Source organism: Carex rostrata, chromosome 3 (genome assembly GCF_964058835.1).
Source record: "Carex rostrata chromosome 3, lpCarRost1.2, whole genome shotgun sequence".
Lineage (NCBI taxonomy): Eukaryota > Viridiplantae > Streptophyta > Magnoliopsida > Poales > Cyperaceae > Carex > Carex rostrata.
Window position 1 is genome coordinate 8,172,051 of NC_135920.1, and position 16,874 is coordinate 8,188,924.

Here is a 16,874-nt window from a genome sequence, read left to right on the forward strand (position 1 = left end):
AGCTCAAATTTCATGAGCTATTTTTCAAAAATTTACCTGTACGTTACAAACAACTTGTGAGCACTCAATTAATATAATCAAACAAGGGCTTTACCCCTGTTTTTCCTCAAAAAACTTATGATAACTCAGCTAGTTTACGAGTAACTAAACATACGCAAAAGCCTGATGGATTATGGGGCAAAAGTACCTGACAATGTGGAATATTGATAGGTCAATTATCATTGACACAAAAGGGATTGAGACTTTACCCTGTTCAATCTTTTTTTTTTTTTTTTTTTAAAAAAAGGAATCATGTTTGGAAGATGTTGTCACATTGATCACATTTATTTCCTCATTTCTTTTTGTTGATGATTTTAATCTGTCATTTTGATAGATGCCCCCTTTTGCTTGGAATATAGATTAGTAACAATCACATATGGAAAGAAAAGACGAGATACCGGTACAAGCAAGTAGTCATGTTGTCATTTCAAACAACTAAGGACAACAGATTTGGTGAAGGTGTTATCGGTTAAACAACAAAACTAGACCTCTTATCCTTTCTCTATATTTACTCAAGTATTTAGTCTCTTCTCTTTGTAATTAAGGTGCCCAAAATTGTAGAGAGCTTTCACCATATAATTTGTGAGTTTCAACTAATGAGAAAGGTATTGGAAGTTTGGCGATTCAAATATACTAATGGATACCTCTATCGAACCTATAGATACCAATACCATAAGAAAGGAGGGATTAGAGTGTGAAGATGCTACTAAGGAGGTTAAGCCAACAATACAGATTCTACACATACCAAAGAATACCGGCCTTTTTCTTTTCGTTTTGAATATAAGGTAATTAAAAAGTAAGAAAAATTGTGTTTAGATCAATTTGTGAAAATGATGTAGTAACTCAAATGGAGTATTAGCATGACTTGCAAAAGAGATCTTGAATATGCACTCTCATAAAATCAAAATATGAAAATAATCGCCTCATCAAGAATATTATGGATATCGTATTCTGTAGGCTAATAATTTGCTTGTCTTTACCTTGATTTGTAGAAATGTGTTGAGGCTAGATGATCTTGGCATGGAGATCTTGCGAATAGCGGTACCTGCTTCTTTGGCACTTGCTGCAGATCCACTTGCCTCCATTATTGACACGGCATTTATTGGTCGATTAGGTCTGTTGTCTTCACTTTGTTTCACAAAATCATTCACTGTTTCTTATAAATTTTCAAAGAAAAAAAGAAACGCAGTTCATTTATTGCATATCATAAATCTTATGCAGTAATATTTTGTTTTTCTTAGTCATGTATATTATTGTGTCTTGTTTATGGATTATGTTATGTTCCTGACATCCCTTCAATCACTGCTTATGTAATGCTGTGCTTATATTATGTTACAAATTTTGTTCGATGATCATACAAATCAATAGGTCATGTTTTGTGATGTACGGTTAATACCTTCAACAGAACCTATTGGTACTTGGATAGCCGCCTGTTTGAACAACATGCTACTTGGTTACTGTGCATAGCTGAGAAAATATGTATCAACAATTCCTTCTGTAGTAGATATTTATACGGGAAACAATATATTGTTACTTTACAGTTCAGCTATTAAGGTTTTTTTTTTGCCTATCCCGGCTTTTTAAGTGTTCGAATATTTGGAAAAATGCAAACCTCACTTTGTGCGGTCAGATACTCATCTGAGTGCATGAAGTCCTCTCTGCTACATGATCACAAATGTATGCCCAATTTTACTTCTCTCCTCACATATGGACTTAATGGATTTTTTGAATCAGTTAAAATCTTGCATATGGTTGTATTCCAATCAGGATATATATGATACTTTATACTAACCAAAAGTTGAGAATATGAAACAACCCAAGAAACTAAAAGCAAACAAAAAAATATGAGTTATTATAAGAATGGGAAGGGACCAATCTAGCGTATGTAAATAGATATTGTTTTGACATATGGATCCTTACGTTCTAGAATTCTATTTATAATTAGGAATCGACATAATCAGACCTGTTTTTGACATATCATAAACCTATCCCATCCTTCACCATTTACTTTCTCGGACTTCTATTGATCGAGAAATAGCTTTGATTGCACATTTTATTTTATTTATACAAGGTATCCTCTACATAATAAAAATCAAAGCAACTTGATATCTGACCCAAGCCTATATGACCGATCGATAGAAATACTCTAGCATTTCACCTTTGTCATATATGACTTTTGCAAAAAATGTAACAGGGTCGGCGGAGATTGCAGGGGTAGGGATTTCTATTGCAATATATAATCAAGTGTCAAAAGTGTGTATCTATCCTCTTGTAAGCGTCACCACATCGTTTGTAGCAGAGGAGGATGCTATCATTTCCGATCCAGTCGACAAAGAGAAAATGAAAGATTTGGAGAAAGCTCCACCTCCCCTAGGCGCTGAAGAGTTGTCTCCTTCAGATAGTGGTGAGATTAATTTGTACCATTGGATTTTAATAACATGACCTATATTTTCTCTTTGTTTTGGTGGTTTGTTCAGTATCAGTAATTAATGGATGACATAAAGAATATTGATCAGGGCCTTCTCTAAACCTTTTAATTAAATGAGGAGGGCTCACATGCCCCCACATATAATGAATGATTTCAAACATTGTTTGAGAAAAAAATATGATCATGTTTTTAGCTTATCAGTTATGTGTTTTATTTATAAACCCTCAAATTTTCCTTCTCAGAATTGAAGAAGGCGTGGTGGTACAGAATTTTTACTAACAAATGCACAACAGGAGACGTACGTAAGAGAAAGTATATACCATCTGTATCTTCAGCATTGATTGTAGGTGCTGTACTGGGGCTTCTTCAGGCTATAACTTTGGCTTACTCTGCTAAATTGGTCCTGAACGTTATGGGGGTTAAATCTGTAAGTAATAATATATTTACATAGTATAAGGATTGTCATTTGTCAAAAGTGTATGGATAAGTTGGAGAAAAGGAAAATCTTCAAACTGCCGCCAGTATACCCAATTTAATCTAGTATATTTTCTTTAAGTACATATAGTATACCTTGTAATGTTTTAATATGCTGACTAAGGCTATGGTACTTTGCAAAGAACGGATCAGTCCGTGCTATGGATCCATATCTCCATTTTAAAAATCCAAACAGTAGATCCGAACCGCTCAACATGATCTCCATATGAAAAATGTACTTGGAGACCAAATTTACATTTTTTAGAGTTCTTTTACTAATTTTTAATTAGGTATAAAATCACTATTTATGGATGGTTCAAAATCTTTAGATCAGGTGATTTTCTGTCTGTCTAAAAAAAAGTAAAAAAAAATCTAAAAAAATGAAAAATTTGGTCTCCAAGTTCATTTTTATATGAAGATCATGTTGAACAGTTCAGATCGATTGTCTGAATTTTGTATACGGAGATATTGATCCATAGCACAGACCATTATGTACTATGCGAAGTACCATATCCTCACTGTTAATATGCTAGTATACTTTCTTTTGTCCAAACATACTAAAAAGCTATAACACACCTAAAAGATATACTGTCCAGATAGGAAGATATACTTGAGCTATTTTGGGAATGCTTGATTTGCAGCAAAAAATATTTTTCTAGTAATTAGAACTCTTAAATTAATTTTGGTAGAATTAGTTAAGCTCATGGTACATGTTGCCTCTTTTACAGGGTTCCCCCATGCTGCCGTCAGCATTTCGTTACCTAACCTTGAGATCGATCGGTGCTCCAGCAGTACTCTTAAATCTAGCCATGCAAGGTGTTTTTCGTGGTTTCAAGGACACCAAAACCCCGTTATATGCTACTGGTATGTACTATAAACCCTCATGTGGTATCATGTCAGTATTGATTATTTATGTGTTAGCAATCGGTTGCCCCCTTCTAGATATTTGATTTGTAATTCAGGTTAAATTTAGTATTAAAATTAAAATAAATTTCTTGAATTATGATTGGTAATTAGAATTATAAGTTAAAGCATCAGAAATTACAAATCAGAGCATTGGAAAATATAAGTCAAAGCATTTTTTTTTTATTGAGCACCCAGTTAGTTAATGGATTTAAATCCGATTCGGTATTTTTTTTGCCCCCCCCCCCCCGGCAAAAATCCTGGATCCGCTCCTGTTACTAAACAAAGAACAAAAAAATTACGATGGCTCTTACAATGTAATATGTGCCTCATTCTACATTGATTGACTTATCTGTTCTATAATGTCGATCAAATCTAATTAAAAAGAGTATTTATTTTAGTTATTGGAGATCTAGCCAACATTATATTAGACCCGATTATGATATTTGTTTTTCACTTTGGAGTTGGTGGTGCTGCAATTGCCCATGTAGTTTCTCAGTAAGTTCCCTTTTATACGTCTAATTTTCATCTCCTTTTATCTATAGTTTCACAGATATAAATATTAATCGGGTCATTAATATTTAGGTATCTTATAACAATGATATTACTTTACGGGCTGCTTCAACAAGTTGACATCATGCCACCAAGTTTTAAAGCTCTTTCTTTTAGTCGGTTCCTGAAATGTGGTAATTAGTTCTGAACTCTGCATACTGATGCTTAATAAATTATCATACAGTAGTACTCAGATATTTGGATGATAACAACAACTTCCAAAAAAATATTCGCCGGTAAAAAACTTACCTATTTAGACCAGTCAGACCAGCTTCTAGACCCTGTTACATTTCACTTGTTTTATTCTTAGTTTGTTTGGTGTTGAATTCCCCTGTAATGTGCTTGCTTTACTCTTTTGAGTAACTATGGCCAATTTTTAAGTTGTATGAACTTGGTAAAGAGAATGCATTTCCAAAATATTTTCTCTATTTTACATATAGGAACATTACTATTGGCAAGGGTCATAGCAGTGACATGTTGTGTGACTCTAGCGGCGTCTTTAGCTGCACACCATGGCCCAGATGTCATGGCTGCATTTCAAATCTGTTTGCAACTGTGGCTAGCTACATCTCTTCTTGCTGATGGATTAGCTGTTGCTGGACAGGTCATACCTTATATCTTAAATTGTTTCCGACAGAATTTTTGACAAGATTTAGATAGAATTGAAACTTAAAAATAATAATTACTATCAAAAGTTTTCTATTACACAAAGACAATGCCCTGACTTATACATATATGAATTACAACATATTCTTATAGAAGAATATCTACTACCACAATACGATATCTATATTCTGTTTAATACCAAATACAGACTTTCCAAAATAGATGAAGTAAAGTAGAGATGTGTTAGCTAGGGAAAGAAATCACCAAGAGAAACATTTCAATCTGAGACTGAGATGCACATTAGAATTTCAAAGATAGCACAAATCCTAATTCACATCTTGACAGTTTCATGCACAGGCTCTGTCAGCATTCTCAAAAAAGACAGTTTCGTGCACAACTGTGAATTACTGTACCAGAAATTGGTGTACAGGGTGGCTAGTCACAGCACCACCATAAGACCTAGTTTTTCTCCTAGAACAAAAGACAAAAAACATAACAAAAAAAGTAACAAACAAACAAAAAAATTAGAATTGTTCAGCACATTTTCTAGTTCAAAGCCTGCCTATGTACAATCCAAATTCAGAGAATAGTTTGCCTCAGTTTGAACTATTTATTTATTTTTTGTTTTAATATTTTTGTAGGCAATACTAGCTGGAGCCTTTCCAAGAAAGGATCATAATAAAATCATTGGTGTCACCGCTCGTGTATTGCAGGTAAGGGAGTCCCCAAAATCACTTCGTTACAGTTCATACCAGTTATATCTGGTACTTTTAAGGCAAATGGCAGTTTAAATTTTTATTGTCTCAGGTTTTCTTTGCAATATTTTATTTTTATTTTATTTTATTTTATTTTTTTTGCTCTTATGTTATCAGCTAGCCCAGGTACCAGTAAATACCAATGCTGGTAATTCTGCTCAATATCTTTGTATAAGCAAATTGATATCTGATTGAATTCAACGTGCAGCTAAGCATTATACTTGGAATGGCACTAACAGTATTTCTTGGGGTTGCAATGGAGTTTGGGTCAGTAATTTTCACAAAAGATAAAAGGGTACTAAGTGTGATCCACAGGGGCATTCCGGTAATTTTGACTATTTGTTTCACACTAAAAAAAATGTATCATCTTCTTTCTTAATTAAGAAAACATTTGAACATCTTTCTCTTTTGTTTCAGTTTGTTGCGGGTATGCAAACGATTAACTCATTGGCCTTTGTATTTGATGGAATCAATTTTGGAGCGTCTGATTACAGATATTGTGCATATTCTATGGTGACATTTTTAGAATCATTCCATTTAAAATTATAAGTTCCTCACTTAATGAGATAAATAATATATATATATTTTTTTTTCTTTCTGCTATTCATTGTAGGTTTTTGTAGCCATTGCCAGCATCCCTTGCCTGATATATCTTTCTACCTATTGGGGTTTTATTGGAATATGGTTTGGACTAACAGTCTACATGATATTAAGGACTCTTGCAAGTACCTGGAGGTAATAGCTTAATTGGTCCTTCAGTTCAGGAAAAAAAAAAATTGGTCAAAATTCTCATTGGACTGTTTCTAGCTTACAACATATGTAGGTTTAATCATAATGTCAGATTTAACTTCAATAATAAAACACTCTATATCTCTTTTACAGGATGGGAGCAGCAAGAGGGCCATGGATTTTCTTAAGAAAAATTTGAAGAGACGTCTCCTCTTTTTAGTTCCACAAAATGCAACAGCTATAAACAGATAGCTAATACTATCTACTATTAGTCTATTATATATAAAAGCTCCGTGATGTCTGTAGTATCAATTGGAAAGAAATTAAAGTATGCAATACCAAGGATACAATCGTGCTTTTAGTTCAAATAAAATGGTAAATTTCTTTTTCTTACTAGAGGATATTTGTAGTTCGTATCTCCCTGTCCCACCTCCACTGGATTCTAATTAACTATATTTGCTTAATTAATTGAGAATTGGCACAGTCCGACAAAACCATCCTAGATTCGACACCATTAAAAAGTGGCACATGTTGCAAAATATCATACTTTGTAAGAAAACTTGCCTATTTAATGATTAATGATATATGCTGGATTTCTCGTGCGTTCTCATTACCCGTAAACGAGCTCATATGTATCTTTTTTTCTTTTTTTGAGTTTAACTTCAAAATCTATCAAAATAACTTCAAACAACAAATTTAAATTCAACGCGCGCGCACACACACCACAGTCATTTTGAGCATCAAAAATTAAACCTCTATATTCAAATAAAAAGAAATTGCACTCTGCCAATGATTTATTAATTATTTCTCCTTTATATGTTATGAAAAAGAAAGATAAACTCCAAGTACAAATTTTGGATTTAGTTAATGGAGTAATTGAAAGAAATTGGAAACTGGGAATAATAGGGATTAAATTGCTAATAAAACTGATAAAAGGTTTCAAGTTCAGATACAAATACAATGATACCCCCTTGGACAAGCCAGTTTACGCCTTTTATCGGCCTCCTACTACCCTAATTACAGAATTACTATAAATTACAGAATTACTATAAAGTAAAACAGTATAAGTCCAAAATTTAGTTCCTAGGATAATAAATATGGTGATTCTCTTTAACGGTTTGATTCTCCTCTTCGACTCTTCTCCAGTACTTTTATCGTCTCCTCTATTATTGGCTTTCTTCCTTCTTCTCCAGTTCACCAGAAACTGAGAGAATACACCGGTACCGTGCGTGGACCCCTTTCTTCAGCTTCTGTAGCTTTCTCCCCCATTGGAATCTCCATGTCTCGGCCCATTTCCCAGAAATTCTTTTGTAATGGCTAAAAGCCCAAACAGAAGCCCGCTCATTTTCGCATTGGTACTGCCCATGCCTATCTCCTTCACAATCTCTCCTCCAATTGTCATCCCCAATTCCACTAATTCTAACATGTTATCTCAATTTTTGTCTTTTTCTCATGCGATCTCTCTTTTCCTCCTCCTCAATGAGGCGCAACTGCTCCTCATCTTCCTTTTTTCCAATTTTAGAGCTGAAACAAAGGCAACATTAGTGCTCGTGGCTTCGAAATATTGTTAGTTATTACTTATTACCAATATGATCCTCCAGCCAATTAATTGCTATAAATATAAAGGATAAACAAAATTTATAGACGAAATATATGTACCTTCTCCGTTCCTCTTTCTGAATAACATCAAATCCTACTTCCATATCGCTGTCATCCTCATCCACCCCAGCCCATCTTTTAGGGTTATACCTGCACAAAAAAACAATCAATTTATATATAATTGTACCGACAACAAACAGCAGCAGCATTTAGCAGTAGTTTACTAATACTGACAATGAATGGGGTAAAAGAATTAATTATGTTTAAATACCAATAATATGATTTTTCAACACCACAACTACATATTAACAGGTGGTACGTACTTGAACATTTTGCGTATCATGTCAATAGCATTATCATCAAAGGGTGGTCTCTTTGCACCAGTACTGGGGCTGGGACGGTGAGACCCATTTGAGATGGGTTTTGGCCGGTTGGATTGAGGCAGAGGTTGTCTGGTGGTGCCCTGTCGCTCAATCTGTTGCTGCGAACGTCTCTGGGTAGAGGTGCCTGCGGTTGTACTGCCCATCCTGTGATGCTGTTGATGAGATTGTCTCTGGGTAGAGGTGCCTGTGGTGCTGTTGTTGGTCCCTTTCAGATGGCCTCTTGATGGTTCCTTGATGTGCTTAGCTGAGGAGGGTGCAGAGATGCCATTGGGTCCTGTCAGATCACCTCTTGATGGTTCTTTGATGTGCTTAGCTGATGATGGCTGGGATGTAGAAGGAACTTTGACATGAAGAGAAGAAATTAGTATTGAGTATGCATCCATGAAAGAAACAAAGGATGTGCTTGACTGTTTGTTTGGCCCCAACTCAAACCCAGATTAGGAGCTACCAGGTCAAGTACTAGTTATTATACTGGACCCCCGCACAAAATCAACTTTGATTTTCTATGAGAAGTACTATGGATTGAATTTTCAGATACGTTGTTTCAGGGATTTAAGGGTACCTTTCAACTCAAAATGCCCGCAAAAAATAACATTGACCCAAATGCTAACACTCGTACTAATGTTGTACTTGGCTGGTCAGAGACAGGACAACCCAGAACTGTACAGACCCAATCCTCAAATTCTAAACAACCAAAGAAAAAAAAAGAAAAGGGCAAAATTGACCTGACAATGATTTGACCAACCAAAAACCAACTCAATGCAATTGCAAAAACCTATCGTACCCACCCCCTTGAAATCTTTCTACAGAGTGCTGAGATGTTACCAAAGATAATCTTCAGTCGGGACTGAAGACAAAGAAGCCAAACATACCAAATTTTATTTGCGAACAGTTTTTGGTGGAGAGCTTGTGTGGTGCCTCAGCATCATCTGAGAACAAAAACGTGTAGTCTCTATTGTCTTTCAAAATCTCAGCCTTCCTTTTGACCTGAAAGCAATATTCCCTCAAAATTGAGATATACCAATTTACATATTAGCAATATGCCCTTCATTATAAGATCCAAAAACTACCTCACAAAGTTGTGCAATTGGAATTCAAAAGTATAGAAGCAATGAGAATGACGCATTACTCGTTTACTAGAAACATCCATCATCATAAACTTGAGATCAAAAGATCCTGATGAAATAATATTTTCTCACCCAAAAACGTACGAAAAGTAGATAAAGGAAAACTATAAGCTATACCTCGTTGACTGTCTTAGGTCCATTCGAGGACTTAGATCTTGAGGACATTGGAGCAGCCCCTTTCTACAGTAAAAAGTTTAAGTTTGTGACCAGGCTTTGAGAACCCATGTAATTAAATTAAAACCTCAATAATAACAATAACATTTTGTGGCAGGAACACATACAGTAGTAGAAGAGCCTGAAGATTTAGAAGAAGAATGCAGATACCCATTCTGCTGGAAGGACTTGACTTCTTCAATGACGCGTGGGGCAATTCCGGGCATTGAAGGTCCAAAAAAGGACCCAAATCTGTTTATATAAAAATGAGATTTATTTTAGTAAAACAACTCCAATAGATATACAATTTCACCTGTACGTTGCATAATAAATGAAAAAGAAAATAAGGGAGGTGGGCTTTAAAAAAAATAAACATACTTGTCCTGAGATGAGGTCTTTGGAGTCTCATGTAAGGCAGAACGACCAAAAGTGGAGCCCGTCTCCTTCAACAGTTTTCATCGAAATTTTTCCTTCAGCTTCTCTCTGATGCTAAGAAAATATTTTTCTCCTTTTATTGGTTTTGGTGGTTCTCTAACCTCTTCCTGTTCTTCCCCTTCTCCGTATTCATCAACATATCCCTCTTCGTCATCGTAATAATCCTATAATAAAAAAAAAATTTGGTAAGTTCAATCCAATATTAACCAACATTTTGATAACTTATTTAACCCAAATTTCTACCTTGATTTATCCCAATTTAATGTCTCACATCCTACATCTTATTTTAGTCAATTGAACAAATAATCCCAAACAATTGTACCGGCTAAACCCCACAGTTAGACTCCTTATAGTTATTGATAACTCATTTTCAGAAGGGCTTCCCGGCTGATAAGCACTGCGTCCAGATTAGACAGGTAAATCATCAAAAGTCTAAAAGAAGAAGTATTTTCAGAATAAAAATAACCTACATTATTGCACCGATCCCTCATCTTTGTGTAATTTCACTCAATGATGTAGCAGATTAAAATGGCTGGAATATGGCCTCACTCCTGAAAAAAGGGAAATGCATTTTGAAAACATATTATTGGATATTGGAATAAAGAATGGATTCTAATAAAATCTTCCCATATATAGGAGTTGTTATATTAAAATTTAATTACTAATACTAAATTTATTCTGAATTTGTCTAGTTCCATTTCCATACTCTCCCCTATCTCCCTTAATTTTAAACTAAATGACACTATTCTTAATTGTCTAATATGAACCAGAAAGTAGTAACAAGCTATTCCTCATCATAGACATAAATAAATTATAACCCTAGACAGAGATGGAGCAAAGGGGGTTACTTAAACTTAGGACCTTCACCTTCTCTCATAGCACGCAATAGTCAAACCATTGTTTGGTGCTACCATGGCTTAAATAATCAACTGGCAGCCACGATCCAATTATTGAGCAATTTACCAAACCCCACCGCCCAAAAGCATTTATACCGATTCTTGCTTCTAGTTTGTTTGTGACCGACTTTTATGGGTGGGAAATTCATTCACAGAGATTATGAAAAAAAAAAAAAAAAAATCATAACCAGCTTCTAATTCACTACAAATGCCATTGAACCCATAAAACTAGAATTGCAGTTAGAGACGAAAAGAAAAAAAATCATAACCAGCTTTTTTAATTTCATAGTCTGATGTTTTACTAGGTCTTTTAATTTGTAACGTAAGGTAGCTGCTTTGGTTTATTTTTGTTTGAACTACTATGTATCATTTTGAAATTATTAATGCAAGCGTACGGGTTTTACCTCAAAAAAAAATGCATTTGGAGAGGAAAATAAAATCGAATTTTGAAGAAACTGCGTAAAATCAGTTAAGTAAGGAGGAGAAGTCAAAAGAAACCTAATCAGATCTCCGTCGTGCCGATTTTGCTCCGCCAGGAACGAACACGAGGGTGGAACAAAAGCTTCCCCTCCGCTCCCGTCGCCCGATAAAACGAGAATTCTTCTCGCGTTTGAGGGAGAAATCTTCCGTAACGAGTAATGTGTGGGCAGAGCGTTATGTATTTTATAGGAGAAAGAGGCTGTTTCGGGAAGGTGGTGTTTCTCCAAGTTTGTCTATTTTTTTCAAGTTTCATTTATAACGTACATGTTTCGTTAGAAATTTTAATACAAAATTATATTAAATACTATAAAAGGAAACTGTTGAATATTAAAGGAAACTGAATGAGGGAATAATTTAATTTATTATTTTTATTTATAGTGACACTATTATTTAAAAGCTAAATGCAGAACACAAAGAAAGTTTTTATATCTTTTATCAAATTTAGTAGCAACCACCTACACAATATTTTTTTTTCATATTAGATTAAAAAGTAATTTGCAAATTAAAATATCTAATTAAAAAATACTTTATTTTAAATATTATATTTTACTTTTTTATATTATAATACACTCAGAATATCAATAAAAATATTTATGTTAGTAGATATGAACAAAATTTATTATGTGATGTTAAATTGACATCTAATCATAAATAAAATTATTATTTTTAGAATAGTCAATTTTTATTATTATTTACAATAAATTTATTCAACTTATTTTTTAAAATTACTTGTTATTTTTTGTTTAATTCGTTCAATTTACGAAACACTGACTTGATTTATTTAATTCAACTCTATTCAACTTTCTAAATAACAGTGTCATCATAAAAAAAAAATCCAAGTCATTTTTTCATAATATTTAATTTTACATATTTGATACAAATTTTTATTAAATTTTCATCTATCAAATTTCTATTACATTTTAATCATAATTAAAAAAAATCAATAAAAGGATAAATTGAATTTGGTAACTTTTTTTTACAATATCATGTTTAATACAAGTTTTTATTAAATTTCTATCATAATTATAGAAGAGAGAAAATAGTCTATGCATTTAAATAATCTAAGTGTTGCTCAAAATAGCACACAGATGGAATTTATTAGAACGACCGCGATTATATTTTTGTTTCTTTCTGGAAATGTGATATTAAGACCGGTCCATATGTTATTAGAATCATTTTCCTAATTAATTCAATAAAGATTTACTCTTACCTACCTATAGCAAACATAATAAATTTCCAATTTTCTCATGTTGAGTTGTGAGAAATTGCTTTTACTGCCAACTTATCGATAGTTATTTCTTTTTCCCATATTGATTTCAAAAGTGTGCACAAATTTCCAGTCGTATCTTACAATCTAGAACCCGTTCCGTCTCTACCGCATCAGATTCAGACCAAATGGGTTGGGTTCGGTGCGGTTTCATCCGGCCTTCGAACCTACGCCAGTCTATAATCAGTCCTGGGCCTATTGCAAATTAGTAAAAAGGAAATAGCTGGCCTGATTCATGTCTATTTTTTTATTAATCGAAAATAAAAATATCGGGAAAAAAATGGTGTTTCGATTGGAAATCAAAATATAGATAAAATGGGACAGTTTATTCCGTCTCACAGACGGTACAATAACTCTCATCCGAATTAATTACTACTAGTCCAACCGTAACTCCGTTAAGCAAAAAAAAAAAAAAAAAAAAACGGGCCGAGATAACGATCTTGTCCCAGCTCCTTTATATTTGTTGTAAACTGGACGTTTCCAGCTCTATTTCTTTTTTGTTATTTTGAAAATGATAATGAAGAATCCAACACCTCCGATTGGAAGATGAGATCAAGCCTTGTAGGGTAAATTTGAATGTATTCTAGAATAACTAGAATAGCTACTATTTGAGAATAGCGATTTTTGAAAGAGTATGAAAACAGTGTTGATGTGGTGCTATTCGGAATAGCGAAAATGTTATTTGGATTGAACATTTAAAATAGCGATGGAGAGATTGAACATTTGAGAGAACACCAATTGCTATTCCGTTTTTTTGTAGGAATAACAGAACAGCGCTATTCTCGCTGTTCTCGCTGTTCCGAATAGCAATTGAGTATGTTTGGATGAATCGGAACAGCACTATTCTCAGTACATCCAAACATAGCCGTAATTTATATTTTATACTGTAGTTTTATTAACACCAGTAAAGCTTAACCTCAACGACATTATTGAGAATCGATTTATTAAATTGTAATTGATTTATGAAAGAGTGGGAGTTGATATCCTATACAACTAGCTCTTGAGTAAGAGTTGATCTCTTGAGAAACAAAAAGAGACTTCAGCAGTTCAGTCTCCCAAAATCCAAAATGATATATTTGTTACTAGATTTTTAATTTGATATACCACTGTATAAATAAAAATTCATAAGTTCAGCTCCCTCCCCTTTGACTTTTAGCCTCCGATATATCTTTGTGAAGTTTAAGTATATGATACGAACTTATTTATATAAAAAAAAGCATATATTAAAGATAAATTATGTTAAAAAAATATACTTATGAGAAAAGAAATATTTTCCTTCTATTATTGGTCTAAACTATCAAAGTCCAATAGAGAATTAATGAGTTGGTTCGGATTGATACTATTTTATTAAGTTTAATAAACTTCTTTTTTCGCATCTGAGACAGGATAGAAACGGGACCGATTATTCCAATCGGATTTTTCGTTTTTCTTTATTACAACCGGGTTTTTCTTTTTTATGCATCTGAGACGATTTGAATGAGCGGTGATTAACTCAAACGGGAATTTTTGTACCGTCCGTTATCCGTAAAACGCGAGATAAACGTTCCCATTTTACCTATATTTTAATTTTCAATCGAAACACCACTTTTCCCGATATTTTTTTTCGATTTATAAAAAAATCAACTGATTCCTGTCTAATTTCTTTCCTATTTGGAATTTCTTTTCTTTTTTTAGAATAGTGGGTCATCCTACCAATTTTCATTAAATAGAGAACCGTTACATTATATCATATTTGGTACCAGCTTATAATCAAAAGGAAATAAGATAAGCAATATCTAGTATAACCTACACATCAAAAAAAAACATTTCAAGCAATTAAACATTCAAAACAAACTATGACCTGCTGCCAACAAAATATAACAAGCAAACTAGAAACCAGACTCGTATTACATGTTAACAGAACTTCAGAATTTGCAACAAGTCTTTTGTCAACATCTAAAACTTGTCAACACAATCTTCAACCTACATCATCTTCAACAGAACTAATTCTTGTATCAAGTACTGCTCTGTTAAAATCTAAACCCGATTTGATCGGATGCTCAACGGACGCCCTTTCTACCAAAAATGGTAGAAAAATAATAGGCAAAAAATAGCGAGCAAGAGATCAAGTTCATTTATAACAATAGAAATTCATTACGAAATGTACCCACAAGAAATTAAACAGCACACAACACTAGTTTATCTCACACCACCTTTCCAACACACCACACTTGGAACAGACCATAAACACAACGCATCAATTATTACACACCACCATCCCCATGCATAAACAACATTAAGACAACACAAAAAGAAAAGGAAAAAGAAAATAAAGGACACCAGAATCCTTTGTACTTGCATGCATCTCAGATTGTCGCTCAAGTCCTGCCTGCGACCTGCTGCGCCTTGCTCTGGATTGCCTCACCAGCATCCTTTGTCTTCTGCCCTGCCTGTGCTGCCGCCTCAGCCATGCGCCTCTTTGCCTGCTCCATATAATCCGGTGTTCTCTGGAACAGCCCCCGCACGATATTTGCCAGACACGTCAGCGATGAAAACCCACCCAGTCCCAGTGCACCGGAGGTCAGGAACCCGGTGACCGCCAAACCCATCAGCAGAGCAGCTGGTACCAACACGGGACTGAATAGGAGAAACACCGGTGTGGCTAATACAAGGCCGATGACGGAGGCCGTCAAAGCAAGACCTGCTAGAGTTAGCAAAAAGCCACCTAGCGGGAAGAGAGTGGCGACAGTGAGGGCTTGGGATGCCGAAGGGCCCTTGTCAGGCAGGAGGTTTTTCATGCCTTCAACTGGACGGACGCCGCCGGTCATGCGGTGCTCCCCCCTGTCCGCCATTGATTCGTATTGATCGAGTTTGAGGAAGTAAATCTGTATTTCTGGTTTTGAGAGAAGAATGGATGTGGAGGTCTAAATGAGAGCTCTGAGTGAGTGTAATTGGAGAGGTGGAGAAGGTGGAGGAGGTGTTTATAAAGGGCGGTGAAGATGACACGTATATAGATTAGTTGACACGTGGTAACTTTGAGTGTGTCCAGGGTTTACGGATACGCACAGTGGTTTATGAGTTATGACCTGTTGAGATTGAGGAGTTAAATGCTCTCCAGTGGTGTCAAAACTGGGCGTATTTGTTTCGATATGTTCAAGATGTCAGATTGTCAGTCCAAGACACGATAATATATTATTATATTATGTTTATTTTTTGCGAAAATGAAAATGCTCAAGCAAAATAAAATAGTATTGTATTAGACTAAGTCTGGAATATGAAGGGTAAAGAATGAGAGATAGGGCTGCTAATGAGTCGAGCCGGCTTGCGAATTAATGAGTTGAGCGGTTCAATATTTCATAATGAATTGGACTCAAAACTAAAAAATGTCCTAACTCGACTCAGCTCACTTTTAAAAGAAAAAAGCTCGGCTCGGCTCGACTCGACTCGACGCATGTAAACACTTGGCTTGACTCGCGAGTCGGCTCGTGAGCCGGCTCATATTACATGTTAAAAAAATGATCATTTAATTATTTTAAAGAAATTATTGAAGTTGGATAGAGATATTCTTGTGACTTTAAATTACATGTTGAAAAACTTCGATTATTTTTTACATAAATGATCTAAAAGAAAATTTGAAAAAATTATCATTTTTTTAAAATAATTTCAAAATGCCGGCTCATATTACAAGTTGAAAACTTTGAAATTTGAAAAATGAAAAATTTGAAATCTGAAAAATTTTGAAATCTGAAAATTTTGAAAAAAAAATTTGAAATCTGAAAAATTTTGAAATCTGAAATATTTGAAATCTGAAAAAATTTCAAATCTGAAAAAATTTCAAATCTGAAAAATTTTGAAATCTGAAAAATTTGAAATCTGAAAAAATTTCAAATCTGAAAAATTTGAAATCTGAAAAAATTTGAAATCTGAAAAATTTGAAATATGAAAAATTTGAAATCTGAAAAAATTTGGAATTTGAACTTTTTCCAAATTTCAAATTTTTTGAAATTTCAATTTTTTTTTAAATTTCAAATTTTTTCAGATTTCAAATATTTTCATATTTCAAATTTTT

At 34.1% G+C, this 16,874-nt stretch overlaps 3 protein-coding genes across 5 annotated transcripts; 1 reads left to right on the forward strand and 2 right to left on the reverse strand.

Annotated features, from left to right (window-relative positions):
- Positions 1-507: 507 nt before the first annotated feature.
- LOC144551264 (protein DETOXIFICATION 42-like) lies at positions 508-6,877 on the forward strand. 3 transcript variants are annotated; one of them, XM_078299165.1, is made up of 13 exons: positions 526-824; positions 1,032-1,153; positions 2,234-2,443; positions 2,710-2,894; positions 3,670-3,805; positions 4,246-4,342; positions 4,430-4,530; positions 4,837-5,000; positions 5,644-5,715; positions 5,966-6,082; positions 6,175-6,270; positions 6,371-6,492; positions 6,640-6,877. In XM_078299165.1, exons 1-13 carry the CDS (start codon positions 676-678, stop codon positions 6,683-6,685), a joined length of 1,617 nt encoding a protein of 538 aa, XP_078155291.1. In that variant the 5' UTR covers positions 526-675; the 3' UTR covers positions 6,686-6,877. The 3 variants fall into 3 exon arrangements, with proteins under 3 accessions (XP_078155293.1, XP_078155292.1, XP_078155291.1); XM_078299166.1 differs by lacking the exons at positions 4,246-4,342; positions 4,430-4,530 and having other exon boundaries at positions 525-824; XM_078299167.1 differs by lacking the exons at positions 6,175-6,270; positions 6,371-6,492; positions 6,640-6,877 and having other exon boundaries at positions 508-824; positions 5,644-5,777.
- Positions 6,878-7,569: 692 nt separating this feature from the next.
- Positions 7,570-11,707, reverse strand: LOC144551267 (uncharacterized). The gene is made up of 9 exons (XM_078299172.1): positions 11,578-11,707; positions 10,654-10,734; positions 10,127-10,347; positions 9,877-10,000; positions 9,713-9,775; positions 9,341-9,455; positions 8,409-8,808; positions 8,146-8,235; positions 7,570-8,010 (listed from the first exon to the last, which is right to left on the reverse strand). Exons 4-9 carry the CDS (start codon positions 9,973-9,975, stop codon positions 7,914-7,916), a joined length of 864 nt encoding a protein of 287 aa, XP_078155298.1. The 5' UTR covers positions 9,976-10,000; positions 10,127-10,347; positions 10,654-10,734; positions 11,578-11,707; the 3' UTR covers positions 7,570-7,913.
- A 3,228-nt stretch (positions 11,708-14,935) lies between these two features.
- Positions 14,936-15,758, reverse strand: LOC144551926 (oleosin Zm-II-like). The gene has a single exon (XM_078300034.1). The coding sequence runs from the start codon at positions 15,655-15,657 to the stop codon at positions 15,184-15,186; it is 474 nt and encodes a 157-aa protein (XP_078156160.1). The 5' UTR covers positions 15,658-15,758; the 3' UTR covers positions 14,936-15,183.
- Between the last annotated feature and the right edge of the window lie 1,116 nt (positions 15,759-16,874).

What these genes read in the sequence shown, in the direction of transcription:
- LOC144551264 (XM_078299165.1), top strand. Translation starts at nt 676, where the DNA reads ATGGATACCTCTATCGAACCTATAGATACCAATACCATAAGAAAGGAG. An exon ending in CTTTTCGTTTTGAATATAAG is followed by an intron (nt 825 to 1,031) that starts GTAATTAAAAAG and finishes CTTGATTTGTAG; the next exon opens with AAATGTGTTGAGGCTAGATG. An exon ending in GTTGTCTCCTTCAGATAGTG is followed by an intron (nt 2,444 to 2,709) that starts GTGAGATTAATT and finishes TTTCCTTCTCAG; the next exon opens with AATTGAAGAAGGCGTGGTGG.
- LOC144551267 (XM_078299172.1), bottom strand. Translation starts at nt 9,975, where the DNA reads ATGCCCGGAATTGCCCCACGCGTCATTGAAGAAGTCAAGTCCTTCCAG. An exon ending in CTGTTCGCAAATAAAATTTG is followed by an intron (nt 8,809 to 9,340) that starts GTATGTTTGGCT and finishes TTCATGTCAAAG; the next exon opens with TTCCTTCTACATCCCAGCCA. An exon ending in ATGATACGCAAAATGTTCAA is followed by an intron (nt 8,236 to 8,408) that starts GTACGTACCACC and finishes TTTTTTGTGCAG; the next exon opens with GTATAACCCTAAAAGATGGG.
- LOC144551926 (XM_078300034.1), bottom strand. Translation starts at nt 15,657, where the DNA reads ATGGCGGACAGGGGGGAGCACCGCATGACCGGCGGCGTCCGTCCAGTT.